The sequence below is a fragment of the Pteropus medius genome, unplaced genomic scaffold, assembly GCF_902729225.1.
Source record: "Pteropus medius unplaced genomic scaffold, Ma_sr-lr_union100, whole genome shotgun sequence".
NCBI classification, from domain to species: Eukaryota; Metazoa; Chordata; class Mammalia; order Chiroptera; family Pteropodidae; genus Pteropus; species Pteropus medius.
The window spans coordinates 992,762-1,010,043 of NW_024346667.1; the positions used below are offsets into that span (position 1 = coordinate 992,762).

The window sequence follows — 17,282 nt, forward strand, 5'->3', positions numbered from 1 at the left end:
TCCCTATATAATCTGTACCCCTGAGATAGTTGGGGAGCCAGGCCTGTGAGTGGCAGTTTGCCTACGTCTCTGGGATTTGAAGGTCTCTGATAAAACTTTCTTTGCTGCAAAAACCTACATGTAGCTCTTCATTGGCTGAGACACACACAGGCGGATGGACCCCTTTTTGTCCCAATAGCAAAGTGATGGATGTTAACTCAGCTTACTGTGGTGATCATTTTGTGATATATCCATAAATCTTTATGTTGTATACCTGAAAGCAATACAATGTTATATGTCAATTCTAGCCAATTAAAAAAAAATTATGGTCACCATGATATTGGGATAGCCAAAGTGACAGGGGGTGGCAGCATGGTACAGGGAAGAGGGCGCAGAAGGAATCTGCTGGTCTTGGGTTCAAATTCTGGGTCTGCCATTTACTGGAGAGTAAAGTTAGAATCATTTTAATCTCAACGGAACTAAATAAATGTTGCCACATCTTTCCCTTTTCCACAGGAGAGGACAGTCTCAGCAAAGCCTGGGAGCGGGAGGGGTCAGCAGGGGTCCAGAGGTGGGAAGAGCAGGAGGGGGAAGAGTGGGAGGTGGAGGAACGGGAGGGGAAATTGTTTTTGAATTGGCCGAGAAGATGGTTTAATGGTTCAACTGCAGGTGCTGTTGCTCCAGGCGAATCCTGCAGCCTGTGGCTGGAGACCTGAGACCTAAACCAAGTTCAGGAAGCAACTCCACGGCCTGATAATGACCTGTGACTGGCAGCCCAGCTGGGCCCGCCCTCCAGATTCCTGTTTCTGTTCCAGAGCAAAGGTCACTCAGCCGCTGGAATCATCTTTTTTTTTTTTTCCCCTCATCCCCGGCTTCCTTATAAGGAAGATCGGCATTACAAAAGCTTGTTCACTTATGATTTCTGGCGACTGGTTTTCGCTTTGCGTGAAGCAGCTGGGTCACCTTGAGAGAATCGGTCTCTTTACTTGCTGGTGGCCTCATGTGCTCCAAAGAACATAGTCTGCTCAGGGCCATCAGTGCTTCCTTCCTTGGGGACGGGCAGAGGTGTGGACCATTCCAGGGGTCATTTCTCCCCATGTGGACCCTCTGAGCCCAGCGATTCTGTGTTACCTGTGGTTACAACCCACAGCCCAGTTCAAGCCCATTGGAAGTGTGCTCACCTGGGGGGAAATGGCCTGTGAATATTAATTACGAGTATGCCAAAGGTAACCTTGGACCTGCTTGTGAACGCTGGTTGTGATTTCTTAAACCCTGATCTTTTAATTAATGCATTTTCTTAAATACACTGCCCATGGCAGGGATGATACCAGGTTTAGAAAATTCTTTTACAGAAATGTGAGCTTCAGATTAAGTAATTAATTCTAAATTTTAAAGCACCTTCCCACTAGGATTACTCAGTATCTCAAATGCCTGGTGTAATGGAGGGCTCTTTCTCCACAGGGATCCCATTTGCTCAATTCATATTCTCTTCCCTGCTAACTGGGGGAAAGGGTCTGAGCACTGGCGGGCAAGATGTCTTCCCAGGCACACCTGTTTACGTTTCCAAGTCCGCTGTGCCAGGAGACAGGGCAGGGCTGCGGCTTACACCGCAGCCAGAAGCACGAAGCACCACAGTTTAGGATAAAGTCCGCTTGCTCATACCCAATGTGTTGCCTAGCCCGTCTGCTTTGTGGATTTATGAAAATACTATACCCTGAGACACATTTCGTAGCTTGATTCGCAATCTTTTCAGGATGTTTATTACCATTTAAGAAGCACTTAGGGCTGAAGCGCCCAGGCTGGCTCCTGGTTCACCTAGACCTATGCAGAAGCGCTACCTACCTGCGTGTGCCCTGATCATGGCACGGCAGAGAGCAAGGAGCAGGTCCACAGACGCCCCCGGGCTGACAGAGCCTCTGTCATGGGCACCGGGGCGGGGGGGCTGCTGCGGGTGCCGGGGACAGTGTGAACTGCGGCCAGAAGGTCTGGCAGCCGGGTGACAGGTGTGAGTGGGAAGGGAAAAGAAGCCACTGGGCCAGTGGTGGTTGGTGGTGAACAGGAAATGTTTAATGATGAGTGAAGAGAGAAAGAGAGAGAGGAGAGACAACTGTGTAGCTGGCATTAAGAACCAGGCTTTGCTGCTTCTACAAAAGTCTGGTGTTTCCTGAGGCGGGACACCACGTGCCATGGCAGAAGAAGCTCAGGTTTTGAAGACAAACTTGTATCTGTCTAGTCCAGCCACTTACCATTTGAGGGCCCTGGCCAGGGTAGTGTGTCCCTTCAGTGTCCTCATCAGAGAGGGTCAAGCAGGATGCTGGGTGGGGAATGCCCTCCAGGGCGCCGGGCCCAGGGCTGCGCTCAGGTCAGTCCCATTCTCCCTGCTTCCCTCCAGGGAGGAGCTTCTCCTGGCCTGAGAGTAGCCCAGGGCGAAGAATCCCAGCCAGGGGCTGGGGGCCGGGGGTGGGGATCACGGGGTCCTCTATTCGCTCTCCTCAGCACACGTGTCCCTCTGGAGAAAGCCAGGGAGGGAAGAACAGGCAAAGCGGAAGGAGATGATTCTCGAGTCGTTTTTAATCAACTCGTAAGAAGGAAAATGATGTTGAAGCTCTCCAGAAAAAGTGGTGAAATAAATACCCTTTCCGCCCTCATCACTTGGCCCCACAGTAGCCCTGGTCTCTCTCAGGACCAACCGAAGGCCGCTTCCTCCGGCGGGGCTGGCTGGGTGGGGAGTATTCACCCTGCTCTCCCGAAGCGCATCCTCACAGTCTCTGCGGCTGCAGACGGGGGCCGCCAGGTGCCAGCGGCACAGCCCGGAGGGAGAGAGCACTTGCAAAGCTTCCAGGGCCTCCGGCTTCATTCTGAAGCTCTAGGGTCCTGCACCACTGCTAATGTATAACTTAGGAGCACGCATCTTTCACCCCCTTCTGTCTTGTAGATAGAATCGCGAAGCCTAACCAAGGGCTTTCTCCAAGGCTGCAGAGTTTGTTGGAAAGAGGGTCCACAATGGCCAAACCCCAGTTTCCCCCTCAGGAGACAGATCTTTTTTTTTTTTGGCTTGAGCTGGCCCCAGGAACCACCGGCCTCTCCAAATGTACGCCGCCGTGAAAAGGTTTAGCCCAGGGTCGGAAATAGCCCCCACTTTTCTTATCTTCCCTCTATTCTCTCAGGCTTCAGTAACGAACTGTGGGGTGTGAATGAGAAAGACTCCAGTCTGAAGCAGGTACACACTTGAGATGTTCGGCTCCCGCTTTTAAGTCCTAAACAACAGTTCATTTGTCGCCCAGGGGAATGGGGAGGGAAAGGAATGGGCCTTGTACCACAGCCCTCACGAAACCAGGTTCGATATTCACCGACTTCTTGTGAAAGGGGAGAAGGTAGCATCGTGTTTCAGGAGGAGACGCATCACCCCGAATTCTGTATCGTGATGAGAGATGGAAGCTACGAACTTGGTGTGGAGAAGGACACTATTTTTAATACTTTAGCAAGTAGGAAATGGATTCCGAGGCACTAAAATAAATGAGACTGGAGTAGTGTTGGTGAGAACCGGTGAGGAACGGAAACTGGGAGGGGCCGTCTGAAGCGACATGAACGATCCCAGAAATTAACTGTGGGGGCAAAGCAGGGAGGTGAGGAATTGAGAGCGGCCGACAAAGGAGAAAATGTGGGTCTGAAAGCGAAAGAGCTTCACAGAGCTAATCATAAGATGCAATGGGGTGTGATAATCTAATGCGTCTCCGTACAGCAAACGAAGGAGAACAGAGTCATAATCCTTCTACGATAGGGAAACTGAGTCAGGCGGGGATGCCCTCATCCCTCAGAGTTCTCTTACGACCCTCCTCTCTGGGGCTCCTCATCTCCAGGCAACCACTGATCTATTTTATGTCACTATAGATTCGCCTGCATTTTTGAGACTTTTACATGAATGGCATGTGACATTGCTAATTCTATTTGATTTTGCTTCTTTCATTCAGCATAATTATTTAAAGATTCATCCATGTTGTTTCATGGAATAGTTTATTTCTTTTTCCTGTCGTGTAGTATCCTGTTGTATGGCTATATACATATACCACAATTTGTTTATCCACCCACTTGTCGATAGACATTTCTGTTAGTCAGGCTTCTCTAGAGAAAGAAGCAGCTAGACTGTATACATATCCACACACACACATATTTACGAGGAAATTTGTTCAGGCGGTCGTGGAGGCTGGCAAGTCTGAAATTCGCAGGGTGGGCTGGAAGGCCGGAAATTCCAGCAGGGTTTGATGTTGCAGTCTTGAGTCTGAAGGCAGAGTAGAGGCAGAACTTTCCCCTCCTTGAGGACCTCAGTCTTTTTTCTTAAGGCCTTCAACTGATTGGATGAGCCCCATCCACATTAAGGAGGATAATGTGCTTTTCTCAAAGTCTACTGATCTAAATGTTAATCACATCTGAAAATATATCCCTCAACAGCAACATTTAGACCAGTGTTTGACTAAACAACTGAGCCCCATATCCTACCCTAGTTGACATTTAAAATTAACCATCACAGAGTGGTCCCTGAATTTTGGCCATTACAAATAAAGCTGCTGTGAACATTTGTGTGCGAGTCTTTGTATGGACATGTGCTCTCATTTCTCTTGAAATACCTAGGAGTGGAATGACCGAATCATAGGGTCATGTAAGTCTAACTGAAAAATCTCCTCCAAATGGTTTTTTAAAAAGTGGTTGTACCCTTCCACGTTCCCAGCAGCAGTGGGTAAGAGTTCCAGTCTCTCTTGTTCTCACCTGTCTTTCTTTGTTCATTGGTATGACCTGTCTTTTAGACATTCATTTGAGACCTTTTCATAGGTACGTAGTAGTATCTAACTGGGGTTTAAAATGGTATTTTACTAATGAATAATGCTGTGGCAGATTTTAACATTAATTCCTCTTTACTTGCAGGTTATTTTGCTTTGCAGGTAGGAAAGGCAAGATTAAAATACAAAGTTATGCCGCCAGCAGTCTCTGGGTCACCAGAGTTTGAGAGAATATTTCGTGCACAGTAAGTAACGCTTCTCTCACCTTCGGGGATCTGGGTCGCCACGTACACACAATTCTGATTCGGGGGAAGGTGTACAGAGAGGAGATAACCACTCCTCACGCCCAAGACCCTTCTCATGATCCTCGAAGCTTGATTTACTCAGTGCGTGACGTCTCTACCCACCCATTTTGCAGATCCAGAGGGTACGATTTTAGGAGGTAGTGCTCTGCATCTCTGGGCATGGAAGTTTAGTCAGAGAGCCCCCTGAGAGGTCAGTAGCCTCAAGATGGATTAGTTATGCTATCGATTTTCTATCTTTTCTATCTTTATTTCCTCCTCTCTACTTCAAAACAGAAGTGGGTTAGTATTATCCTCTGCCCATGACCATCTCCTCAGATCGGACACCTGTAAGAACTTGAGAAAGCTTGCACTAAACATGTATGTGTAGTGTTTTTGATCATCTTGTTCTTCTTGCCTTTTCAGACCCACATAGAATGTTCCCCCATAACCACCGTGAATTTGCCTGCTGCGAGACCCTTTATACTTCACCCTCATAACAAAGTGCTTCTAAAAACATGGCACATGTCACCATTTATACCACATCGCTCGGTTCTTTCGTTAATACTTTGGGATTTTTCATCTGTGTTCATGAGTGAGGTTGGCCTTCCATTTTTCTTTCTTGTAATGGTCCTGTCTCATTTTGATGTCAGGATTATACTAGTGTCCAGAACGATTCGAGAATTATTTTCTCGGAGCATTTAAATAAGATTGGAAGAGTGCGTTCCTTCAAAGGTGTTAGAATGCGCATGTAAAATAATCTGGATCTGATGTATTCCTTGTGAAAACATTTCAAACTATGAGATTTCATTTTTTTAAATGACGACTATTGTCCAATTGTCAGGCTTTTTACTAAGTTTGAATCACTTCGGGCAAGTCATGATCTTGTCCATCTCTCTGCTCCAAAGAGGACTATCGTAGACTATCGCCTGGGCTTGAATTTATGAGTTGAATACCACTGGGCATAGAAGAGATTGTTTTAAGAGATGCATAGACACCTCTTAAAGTTTATTGTGGTGAGCACATGTAACAAGAGATCTATCCCCTTAAAATTTTTTTAGTATATATGATCAACTAGAGGTATATTGTTGTACAGCAGATCTCTAGAGCTTATTCCTCTTACTTGGCTGAAACGTGACACTCAAGGTCTGATTTTAGATAACATTGAACCACATGACAAGAAAAGCCATTTTCATTTCCAATGTCTTTGAATCTTTATGGTTATGCAAGGGGAAAGTGTTGGCTTGGTGCCAGCAGGTCTTACACTCCAAAATTAATATTTAGTTTTAGTATCAGAGTAATTCGTGTATGTACTCAGAGCCTTTGGCAATTAGTAGCACCTGATGAGAATTTAGCGACTTTTTGTTTTCATGGGATTTTTAGATATATACATATACTTATCCTCTATTTAGAAAGTGAAACTCTTTTTCCACTCTTGGTGGTGATGTAAATTTTCATTTTTCCTAATTTGTTTAAGCGGAAAAAGCTTTTATTTGTAGAAAAATAGCGAGTGGTATGTGGAGAGACTCAAATTTTCACCATGATTTATTAATGCCTGAAGTCTGGCAGACAACGCACTGTTTATAAAAATCATCACAGGAGGAAATTCCACGTCTTCCCACTTTGTCTTTCATCATCCGAGGACTTCTTGTTAGGGAGTGTTGGGCTTCCACCAGGCTAAATAAGTATACAAACCTAATTTCCTTGTTAGAAGTGTTTTGTTTGTTTTATTTGATTGATCACGGCAGGAGAGAGAGGGGTTAAAAAATAATGGCCCATAATTGGGGCGTGCGGGGTGATTTGGAGCCATAAAATACCTTTCAGGGCACAGCGGTAGCTGTTCTGGGTTCTCTCTGAAAAACGAGTGGGGATGGCCCTACTCCCTCTCCCGAATTTCTGCTTAGATCATCCACAGCACTAGCCCAGTGCTTGCCTTAGAGTCTAAGTTTAGGAAAACTGGCCACATCAGATTAGATTCATTGCTAGTGAAGCCCTTTTGACTTTATCTGAGGTGGGTAGGGCGGGATCCCTGGATAACGAGTTTATTCCACTTAGCTACCTATTCTGGCCTTCAAGAGCAGGCCTCCCGGAGCTCAGCCAGTTCCTGAGAGGGAGAGAAGGCACTTTCTTCCCTGGCTCTCTGGGACTAAAGCACTGAGTCCCTTCAGCCTCCCTAGGAACTCTGATGGCCTTGACTGTAACAGAAATGCTGCCTCCTTCCCTACACCTTTCTCCTGCCGCTTTACCCTAAGCACAGCCAAGAAGCCTGATGTTATGGCGGATCCTGTCTTTAAGTGGAACTTGACATCTCATAGCAACCACCGCAGGGTCCCCTTGACAACACTACCCGTTCCCTGTCTGAGAGTCATCTCGTGTTGGATATTCATTTGCCAAGCAGAGATGCTTGTTATAAAGCCTCACCTACCCGTTGCCAGCCCAGGGCTCTTTCTCCAGAGTCCTCATTCAATTCTTCCTCTTTCCTACAGGGAGGGCCTTAGAGGGACTGTCCTAGAATTTTGCAGTCTTTTGCCAGAATACATTTCTTTTTTAATTGTGAAAATAGCAACTATAATTTCACCAAAGGCTGTTCCTTCACGTTATTGCTCAGCTTAGAAACTTCTATCTAGTCTAATTTGAGCTCCTTGATCTCTTTAGATTAAAGGCTTTCATAAATCTAAGAAGTAAATCCAAGTCATAAATTGATTTTGTTGTAATTTAAATAATGTCCTCTGATTCTATCCTCCCCAGAAGAGAAGGATAGCTATTGACCTCACTCTTCCTCATACACTTGAGGGCCATCATTCAGTGTTTTTTTATTTTGAGGCTAGGTAGCACTAATTCTTTGGCTTTTTTTTTTTTTCCTAGCCATTAAAAATGTTTGAGTGTTATCTGTAGACTAAAAATTTTCATATTATTTCTAAACTTGGAGCCTAGAGGTATGTGTAGTATTCCAATGACGGTTTCTTGGTTCTGGGTAAAGTAGAGGAAATGCCTCGTTCTTACTTCTTGTTAATGCATTTCTATTTGCTCGATGGTGAATTCTTCAGTTCCTGTTTCAGGCTTAACCTGCCACAAGGCACAGGCAAACCCGATGATCACGAATCTGAGTCTCTTTAGTAATAGTATCGTCTTCTTATTCTAGTATAGTTCTGTAATATATTTTTTGGGGGGGCCATTTCACTAGCTTTTTATAGTCATTTTGAATTCTAATTCCGAAATTTAGAAATTAAAACTAGTGACATGAATGCATATCTAAAAACTATGGAGAAAAGAAAAATTTACAAAGAGTACTTTTTTGAATATTCTGCAACACTAGGATTAATACAAACGTATTTATAAATATTGTATAGCAAGTGCAGAAGAGTTAAATAAAAGAAACGGTAAACACATATTTTTCTTTTAAGTGTACCCATCTTAGACATTCATCGAAAGCACAAGATGTACTTATCCACTGAGTTCTAAATAGCTGGGGATCGCCAAGATGAGACACTGACTTTAAATGATGAGTTCTTTAAACTCCAGCATCCTGCTCCACCAACCATCTGTATTAGTCAGCTTGGGCTGCTATAAAAAAATATCCCAGATTACCCTTGGGTGGCTGCAAGTCTGGGATCAAGGTTTAGGCTGATTCGATTTCTGGGGAGAGCTTTCTTGGCTTGCAATGTCCTCACGTGGCCTTCCCCTTGTGCGTGTGTGCCTGGGGTGGCAGGAGTGAGTCTAATGGGTATGAGAGAACTTGCTGTTTCTTCTGATAAGACATCAATCCTGTTGGATCAGGGCTCCACCCTTCTGCCCTCCTTTATCCTTAATTACTTCCTTACTCCAAATGGAGCCGCTTTGGGTGTTAAGGCTTCAACATATAAATTTTGGGGAGGAGGCAAGCATTCAATTAGTGCCACCACCAAACAGCTTCTATCACACAAGCTGAGTGCTTTTCAGGTAGTCAGGAAGAGAGGTAGCTGGAATTTGGATGAGCTGCGAGCCTCACGCCCTCATCTGCTCATCCCGTTGCTTGTCAGAAGCACCACTGCAGAGTGCAGGTTAGAGTCATGCCCTCCTGCCACCAGCGGCTACCTCCCTACGGTGTCCCCACACAAGGGTTACTTGACAAGGAGCAATTTAGACAGTTACGAGTCTATAGAAAGATTAACTCCAGCAACCTCTCATCCCTAAGACTTTTCTGAGCCTATTAACCTGTCGCTGTGACCCCCAGCCAGTTTAATAATCCAGAAGACTTCCCAGGGCCAAAAGCCAGCAGACCGAGTCTGGGTCATCTGTTAATAGGGCAAGTAGCTCATGGCAGCATGCAGCCCACTGCTTCAGAGAATAGTCACAAAACAAAAGGAGAAAAACAAGCAAACAGCTTGAAAGAGGAAAGCCTCCTGAGAAGCCTCCTTTAAGGTGCCTGGTCTGTTTTTGATTTTCTAAAAGATGTCTTATTATGGGCATGGCACTAGAAATACTCTACGGCCAACTGGGTTTTCCCCATTGGCATGTGGTTCAGATTTTCTGTGAACAAGATTATTATAAACAAAGCTTCCTGTTGTACATTCATTAGCAATCCATGTGTCAAATGGCTACAATATTCAGAAGCGTTTTAAGCCAGAGGCCTCACAACTGACATTCGCCCTGAATGGGTGAACTAAATAATCTGCTGGTGGGGGTGGGAGAGTAAAGAAAATATTGGAGCTGCTATTTATATCTATTCTTAAATTTTCATCCTTTAATTTCTATTTCGTGAACGTTTTATAATGTGTATGATATTCTTTTCCAGTCAATTGCATTCGCTGGGCTAGGAGGTCGACCCGATGTTCCCAGTGGTTTAACACAATAGAAGCTGACATTTTGCTCATGTCAGGTCCACCTTGGGTGTCCCTTGTTGGGCGGGGCTTCTCCATGGTCATTTAGAGGCCTTCGTCTGCAGGGTCTGTCCCCATGCAGGCCCTCAGAGTTGTCTCCATTCCATCAGCGAGCGGGGAGGGGGGCTTGGCACACCAGCTACTGCTCAGTGCCAGCTTCGCTCCGTCGGCCGTCAGCTCGCACCTCTGCTGCAGTAGGACGTGCATATATTTTTATGAGGATTGTATAACCATTAGGGCTATGCAATCAAAACTTGGACACCAGTGTTTCAGAAACTGTCAGAATTGGGACTTCTCACCTACAAATTGATTCTTTTTTCCCAAACGAGGTGAACTTTGCAGCACACTTAATGACTGAGACGAGGTCCTGATGGCGCCCAGTTCGAGGCTTCCCATGGCCCGGGCTTCCTGGGACCTGGGATGGGCGCCATCTCCACAGGCTCCATCGGACCAACTCGTTCATTTTGCCTGGCCTCTCTCGGTTTTGGCGCTCAGAGTTCTGTGTCCCAGGAAAACCCTCCGTTCCAGGCCACCGAGGACTACTTACCAGGGACTGTCCTGGTTTTAAAACGGGAAGTCCCGTGTTCTGAAAAACTTCTCAGTCAAGGGCAAACCAGGATGATTGGTCACCCTCCTGTCCCTCCAGCAAAGACTCTTTTTGTTAACGCCCGGTGTAGAATTTGTGGCTCTTGGCAAGCTTCCGATAAAAAGATTAGGAAGATAAGTATCAGAAGAGAACTGGATTATTGTGCAAAGAGGGCTGTAACCTCTAACCAGCAAATGAGGAGACAGACTCGGTTTCCCTTGGTGTGGACACGCGGGAAAGGGGGGTCATCAGGGGTCATGATCGACAGGGGCCCCTCCTCCCATGGGAAGGGAAATCAGCACAGCTGCTGCCAACTGTTCCTGTCCCATTTGGAGATTTTCCCTGAGGATCTCCTATAATATGACAGAATAGATCTGCCTTCTAGTCCCAAAGAGACCAATCATTATTCTCATTTTGGTTTTCATGTAATGCCAAAACCGTAATTGTCACTGATAGGTTTTTAAGGACACATTTTCAGAGTTTGGTCCCCTTGAATCAAACGATGTCTGTCGACAGCTTACTGCAGATGCACTGTCCTGGGACACATCCAGGCATGGACCGCTTAACCGCGGTGGCCGAAGGACACAGTTGCGTGCTGGAGAGGGTGGTGGAGGTCGTAATGAGCAGGTTGGATGGGAGTCTAGGTATTTTAAGGCCGAGCAACACCAGGGGTTCTCAGCAGGCAGCAGCGGAGAAGACGGTCAGCAAGGAGCAGCGCCCCAGGCCTGGCTGCCGGAGAACTATTTTCAGTCTCCGAAAGATGAGAGCAAGAAATTGGACAAAGCCTCATTTCAGAGGGCCTGCGGCTTCAGGCGGTCAGCAAAAGGGGGACCAAGAGCAAAGTACAGCGAGTACGGCTGGGACACGGGGTCAGGATGAGACCAGCAGGGACTAATTGCTTGTAGGGGACAAAGGGACTCGTTTCTTGGGGGAGGAGGGCGCAGAGATATGATGCTAAACTGCCCAAACACTCCAGGCTTTGCCCTCCGAGAGCACTCACATCCTTCCTGCATCTCAGTGGCACCTTATAGCTCTTGTTCACCCAGGACCTCACCGCCCCCCACCTCCTGTGCTTGCCCCATCTTCTCCATCACTTCCCTGAGCGCCGGGGGGTATGTGCAGGGACTCAGCCCTGGCAGCAGGCTAAGGCGGGGCGCGTGCCTTGCTGGAGTCCTCCCCTAAGCCTTGTGGGTCTCGGGGATGTGCGCCCTGCTATCGTTCAAATCTAGGTATTTTGGGGGCCCAACCCTCGGGTGGAAGTCTTAAAAGTTGGGGTGCTTGATATGTGGTCCTCGGAAAGAAGCTGGGTGTTGAGGGTTCCCTCGGATTGCATGGTGCTGTGTGGGGGTTGGTGTTGTGGCGAGAGCGTATCTTAGCCTTTTCTTACTAAAATAATACAGTGCGGGTCTTTTCTCTTTCGCCCTATATGTACGAGTCACTCAGCTGGTTTCTGGATTTTCAGAAGGACTTGCTCTTCCCTGAGCCTCAGAGGAGGGGTGTTCAGGCACCTTGGTTGCAAAAACAAAACAAAACAAAAAACATTTTTAATAAGAAAAGAAAATCACTCATGATCTTCAAGAACCAGTATCAACTATTTCCGGGTCAATTGCCCATAACCTTGAGTACTCAAGCTCTAAGGCTTCTTTGAGGAAGCATGTGGGATCGGTGATACTCTGCACACGAGAGACCTCCTTACAAATTACATCAAAGTTCTTTCTGGCTGTGATGCTGTCAGCTGAGAACGCAGCCAACATAGCCAAGATCGCTGTGTGGAGAAGCACAGGAAGGAGGAGGAATGTAATTCATCTTTTTTCCCTTTGCTAGGTGCCGATGCATTAATTATAGTTCCCAGAGAACTCTTCCCTTTTGCTTAAAATAATATCAAATTTTCCGTCCAAGTCTTCTATGAATAGAGGCAATTTGAGTTGACATTAGGACAGAGCTTTGGGATCTGGAGATGCTCGGGGAGGCTTCAGTCACCTGGGTCTCTCAGGCTTCAGTTTGTCCTCTGTAAAATGGGAATGAAACATGCTCATTCATTTACTCTGGGAGGTTTTAGAGAAATTAAAGACCATTTCTTAATGTGCCAAGTAACTCAAGTGGAAGGCAATGGATGTGAGAGAATTTGGAGGAAGAAATCCATTAATACGAATTGAGTTATTTTCCGGGTTCTTTAGATAAGATACAGAATAATTTTTAGGCTCAGAATTATGACCATCTCAAGGCCCGTCTTCTGGAAAAAGAGCTACGATTCACTTCTACTCCAGGCAACTTGTATGTAGGAGAGTGATTCTTGGCCCCGCTCTGAGATCTAAACCATGTGTGAATCCCAACTCGAAAACCTCATTTTACATGTAAGGATCATTTACATTCTTTATGTAAATTATTATGTTATTTTTGTAAGAAGAGATTGGACATTTTACCTCTAGGTGAAAACTCAAACTTTGGAGCAGAGGTTTCTCATAAAATGACCATGTCTTTATTTTTTCCTGCAGACAAAACTGTGTGGAATTTTACCCCATATTCCTGATTACATTGTGGATGGCTGGTTGGTATTTCCACCAAGGTAATTTTATTTTTATTATTTATTATTTCATTTTTTATTTAATTTATATCGTAAAATTTATTTATTTATTTTTTATGGTGACATTGGTTAACGAAATCTGATGTTTTAGCTGTACATTTTAACAGCAAGGCATATATATATATATATATATACACACACACACATATATATATATATATATATTTACATTGTGTGTTCACCTCCCACAGTTAGATTTCTTTTGTCGCTATATTTGACCCCTTTTACCCCATCTACCTCCCCTCCCCCTCCCCCCATGCCCTGGTTCAATCAAGGTAATTTTAAAATACAGCCAACTCTGTTCTAATGAGGTCCGTGGTTCTGAAAACTAGTAAGGAGCAGACAAGCAAGCACACATCTAGGATCCTGGAAATGGTTTTAAACAAAATGAGCAATGTCTGTGTGCATCAAACAGCACTGTGCTGCAGACAGGCTAACTCTGGCTTCATTCTAATTTAATTCAGTAATTACTTTTAAAACTTGGAATAAGCTGTATGTTGGACACTCCAGGACGAAAATGACAGAAAATTTGTCTTCAATAATAATACTCTAAATTCTCATTTATCTGTAGAAGAGAATACAGAACTAACAATTCACCCTAATTATTACAGCTAATATTTACTGAGCACTCACTATGTGGCAGGTACTGTTTTTAAGTTTTATACATGCATTAACTCATGTACAGGATTTAAAGGATTAAAAACCTTCCTTTGAGAAGGAATTAATTCCTGCTTTTCAGATGAAGAAACTGAAGTACAGGGAGGTTAAGCAGTTTGTCCAACTTAACATTCACCAATGTAAGAGAAAATCAGCTTTCAAGTACAGAGCAGAGTCCATTGTATTTGACCCAACAAACCACTACCTTTCTTTCCTTGGGAGTTCCCAAGGGGATAGTGCTATTGTTTATAACAACTCTACAAACGCGTACTTTAAGCATTTTTTTCAATTACAGTTGACATTAAACATTATTTCATATTAGTTTCAGGTGTACGGCATAGTGGTTAGATATTTATGTAAATAATGAAGTGATCTCTCAATTAGTCTAGTACCCACCTGGCACTATACATAGTTATTACAGTATTACCGACTGTATTCCCTGTGCTGTACTTTACATTCCTGTGACTGTTTTATAACTGCCATTTGGTACTTCTTAACCCCTTCCCCTTTTCCACCCTACACACGTCTCCTTTCTGTCCGACTGCGGTATCTTTGCTGAGCTGAGGGCTTTACCCAAGCTCTCTGCCTGTCGTTTTCACAGGGGGTCAGACCAGAGCCAGCTCCCTTAGTTGGAGAAATTCAATCCCTTTGGCTTTCTGATAACTCTCATGGCCTCGTTTGGGTTTGACCTTTGATTACTAAGATTTAAATAAACCCAGATCCAGCTGCTTTCAAAGGCAGCCCTACCATCTTTTTGTTGTAATTTTTACTATCGCCTGAGGAATTTAAAATAAAATGTCCTTTAGGGAGAGGCGACTTAACTTTATTCCAGCTCACATTTTTGTCCCTTACGGGCACAAATGAAGGATGTCGTTCCTTGTCAGGTGAGACCACAGTAACAACCCATAAGAAAAGTGCCTTTTGATCCTGGGACTCTGCCATTCCACCTTTTGGCTTTCACTGTAGTGGGCTGACTGCCTGTCAGGAAAGGATTTCTCAGGTACCTTTTTGTCATAATTTTCTCTTCGTTCTTCCTCATCCAAAGGGAGTTGCCTGTGAACTGCCCCCGAGTAGTTCTCGCTGGCCCGTGGGAGTAATTCATTAGATCAGGAGTTCCAAAACGGTAGCATGCTCAGAGCCTCTCCACTTCCCCAGGTGTCAGGTGACCCTCAATCCTTCTTCACCAGCTCCGTGCTTGGTGCCCCGCTTCTCATCCTTAAGGTCCCCAAGCGAACGTCATCCGCTCAGAGGTAAAGGCGCCTCCTCCAGTTCCCACCGTCTCGCCCCTCTTTATTTCCTTCACCGCGCTTCCTTTTTCTCCCTTTCTGAGTGTATTTTTCCTTTCTTTCTGTTTGTTTTAAACAAGAGGTTTCTTATTTTTATTTTTCAGTTACGGTCGACATTCGGTGTTCTTTCATGTTCGTTTCAGGCGTACGGCATAGTGGTCAGACGTTTACATCAGTTACGAAGCCCCCCTCCGAGTAGTCTACACCCGCTGGCACCACACATGGTTATTACAGTGTGACGGCCTGTCCCCCCCATGCTGCACTTTGCTAGTGTCCTTCACCGCACTTTCCACTGTAATTCTCATTTCTCGCTTTGTTCCTTGTCTGTCTTTGCTGATAAACTTCACAGAGGCAGGCGCTTGCATCTATTTTGCTGCTAACCTCAGTCCTTAGAATAATACCCGGTATGCAGTAGAAACTAAAGACAATGTTTGTCACCTAATGACATAATGATTTTAATGCTATCCAGCATGTCGGAGCCCCTCAGATAGGATTCCAAGTGTGGGTAAAAGGGCTCTGGCAATTTGCATCCGTGAGGAAGAGGGAGTTTCCTCATGTAGGGAAGATATTGATATTTTCCTTTGGACAGGATGGTAGAACATCATGCCACACTGTACATCTCTTTTAGGTCAAATTTACTGTTAAAGAAATCCATGCATCTTAAGTGGACCATTCTGTGAGTTTTGACAAGTATATATAACCTGTGTGACCCAAATTTCTATCAAGATAGAGAACATGCCCTTCCCGGTCAACTGAGAACATGCTTACAAAACACTGTTCTGATTTTTTCAGAGACAAACGCTGTTAATATTTTTTTTTGGTTTTGCCCGTTCTAGAACTTTCCATAATTGGACTCATACAGAATGTTCTCTTGTGTAGTGCTTCATACACTCAGCAAAATGTGTTTGAGATTCACCATGTTGTTATAAGTATCTGTTTCTTTTCATCGCTGAGTTGTTTTCCATTATATGATTATCACACTTTGGTTACCTATTGTCCTATTGATAGACTCCTGGGCTGTCTCCAGTTTTTGGCCATGATAAATAAAACCGCGATGAACATTCTGTACCAGTCTTTTTATGGACATGTGCTTTCATTTCTCTTGGGAAAATACATAGGAACGGAATTGCTGGGTCAAAAGTATGTTTAGTTTTATAAGAAAGTACCAGAACTTTTCCCAAAGTGGCTGTACTGTTCTGCGTTCCCACCAATAACATATGAGGATTCACTAATATTTTGAATTGTTTATTCAAACATCTTGCCCATTTAAAAAATTAAGTTCTTTTCTTTTCTTATTGGACTCTCAGAGTTCTCTATATATTTTGGACACAAGTCTTTCTGCTCGATATAGGTTTTGTGAGCATTTTCTCAGTTTTTATACCACATTTTGGAGACTGCCATCAAATTCTGTATCTTCTCTATTTTTTTCTCTATAGTTTTTGCTACCTGTCTGGGTCTGGTGTATATATATGAGCGTTACCAGTATTTCTGGGGATATTCAAAAGATGCTAACAAAAGGTAAGGAGAACTCAAGAATTGCCTGTTTTGGCAAAAAGTAGCAGGATGGAGTCTGAATTAGTTTCCTGCTCCTGGAGATATTAACAGCACTGATGGTCTTGATGACAGAAGTGATCCCTGTTGTCTGAGGCCAAGTCTCCTGAAGTCCATGCACGATTAGGTATGAGACAGGAAAAGGCAAGTATAAGAGTGTGCACTGAGCGTGTGCTCTGTGGCCATCACGCTTGAAATCATTGCAAAAATTCTGTACTATTTCCAAAAACCTACCAAGGAAATACTCGCGCCCAGCCTTAATCATCCCCCGAATGTTCAAAGGGGCCCATTAACCTCTGTGGCTGGCATCCCCTTTAATCGATGTGATGAATCAAAATTTTCAAGTGACAAAAACATGGGCGTTCTGGGCAGTGGCAGCAGTGAGCAGGCTGCCCGGGATGCCGCGCTGCCTCACCGTGGCCTCCTCTCTTCTCTCCACCTTACCCCCGCCCTGCAGGTTGACTGGTTTCCGGTTGAGTCTGGGGATTTTGGCCTTGCTGGCTGTCTTAGGCTCCCTGGGGATTGCCAACAGCTTTCTGGATGAATACCTGGACCTCAATATTGCCAAGAAACTGAGGCACTTCTAGCTTTCCACCTCCCTTTGCTCGAATGTTTGCAGAAGATGTTTCAACTCCAAAGGTTAACCCTATGGTATCACTCGTTCATCTGAAAAATAAATAAATTAAAAGTCTGCATTTTGTGTTTCTCGAAACGGCTTTGTAGC

At 44.7% G+C, this 17,282-nt stretch overlaps 1 protein-coding gene and 1 long non-coding RNA gene across 2 annotated transcripts; both read left to right on the forward strand.

Annotated features, from left to right (window-relative positions):
- Positions 1-4,835: 4,835 nt before the first annotated feature.
- On the forward strand, positions 4,836-17,253 carry MGST2 (microsomal glutathione S-transferase 2). Its single transcript, XM_039875814.1, has 4 exons — positions 4,836-4,999; positions 12,976-13,046; positions 16,444-16,525; positions 17,016-17,253. The coding sequence occupies exons 1-4, from the start codon at positions 4,851-4,853 to the stop codon at positions 17,143-17,145; spliced, it is 432 nt and encodes a 143-aa protein (XP_039731748.1). The 5' UTR covers positions 4,836-4,850; the 3' UTR covers positions 17,146-17,253.
- On the forward strand, positions 13,281-16,071 carry LOC120613221 (uncharacterized). Its single transcript, XR_005655617.1, has 2 exons — positions 13,281-14,971; positions 15,151-16,071. It is a non-coding gene; the product is annotated as an uncharacterized LOC120613221 (long non-coding RNA).
- Positions 17,254-17,282: the final 29 nt, after the last annotated feature.

Bases quoted from the DNA above. Each gene is read 5' to 3' on its own strand.
- MGST2 (XM_039875814.1), top strand. From the start codon at position 4,851: ATGAATAATGCTGTGGCAGATTTTAACATTAATTCCTCTTTACTTGCA. The intron at 5,000-12,975 runs GTAAGTAACGCT...TTTTTCCTGCAG, and splicing joins GAGAGAATATTTCGTGCACA to ACAAAACTGTGTGGAATTTT. The intron at 13,047-16,443 runs GTAATTTTATTT...TTTTCTCTATAG, and splicing joins TGGTTGGTATTTCCACCAAG to TTTTTGCTACCTGTCTGGGT.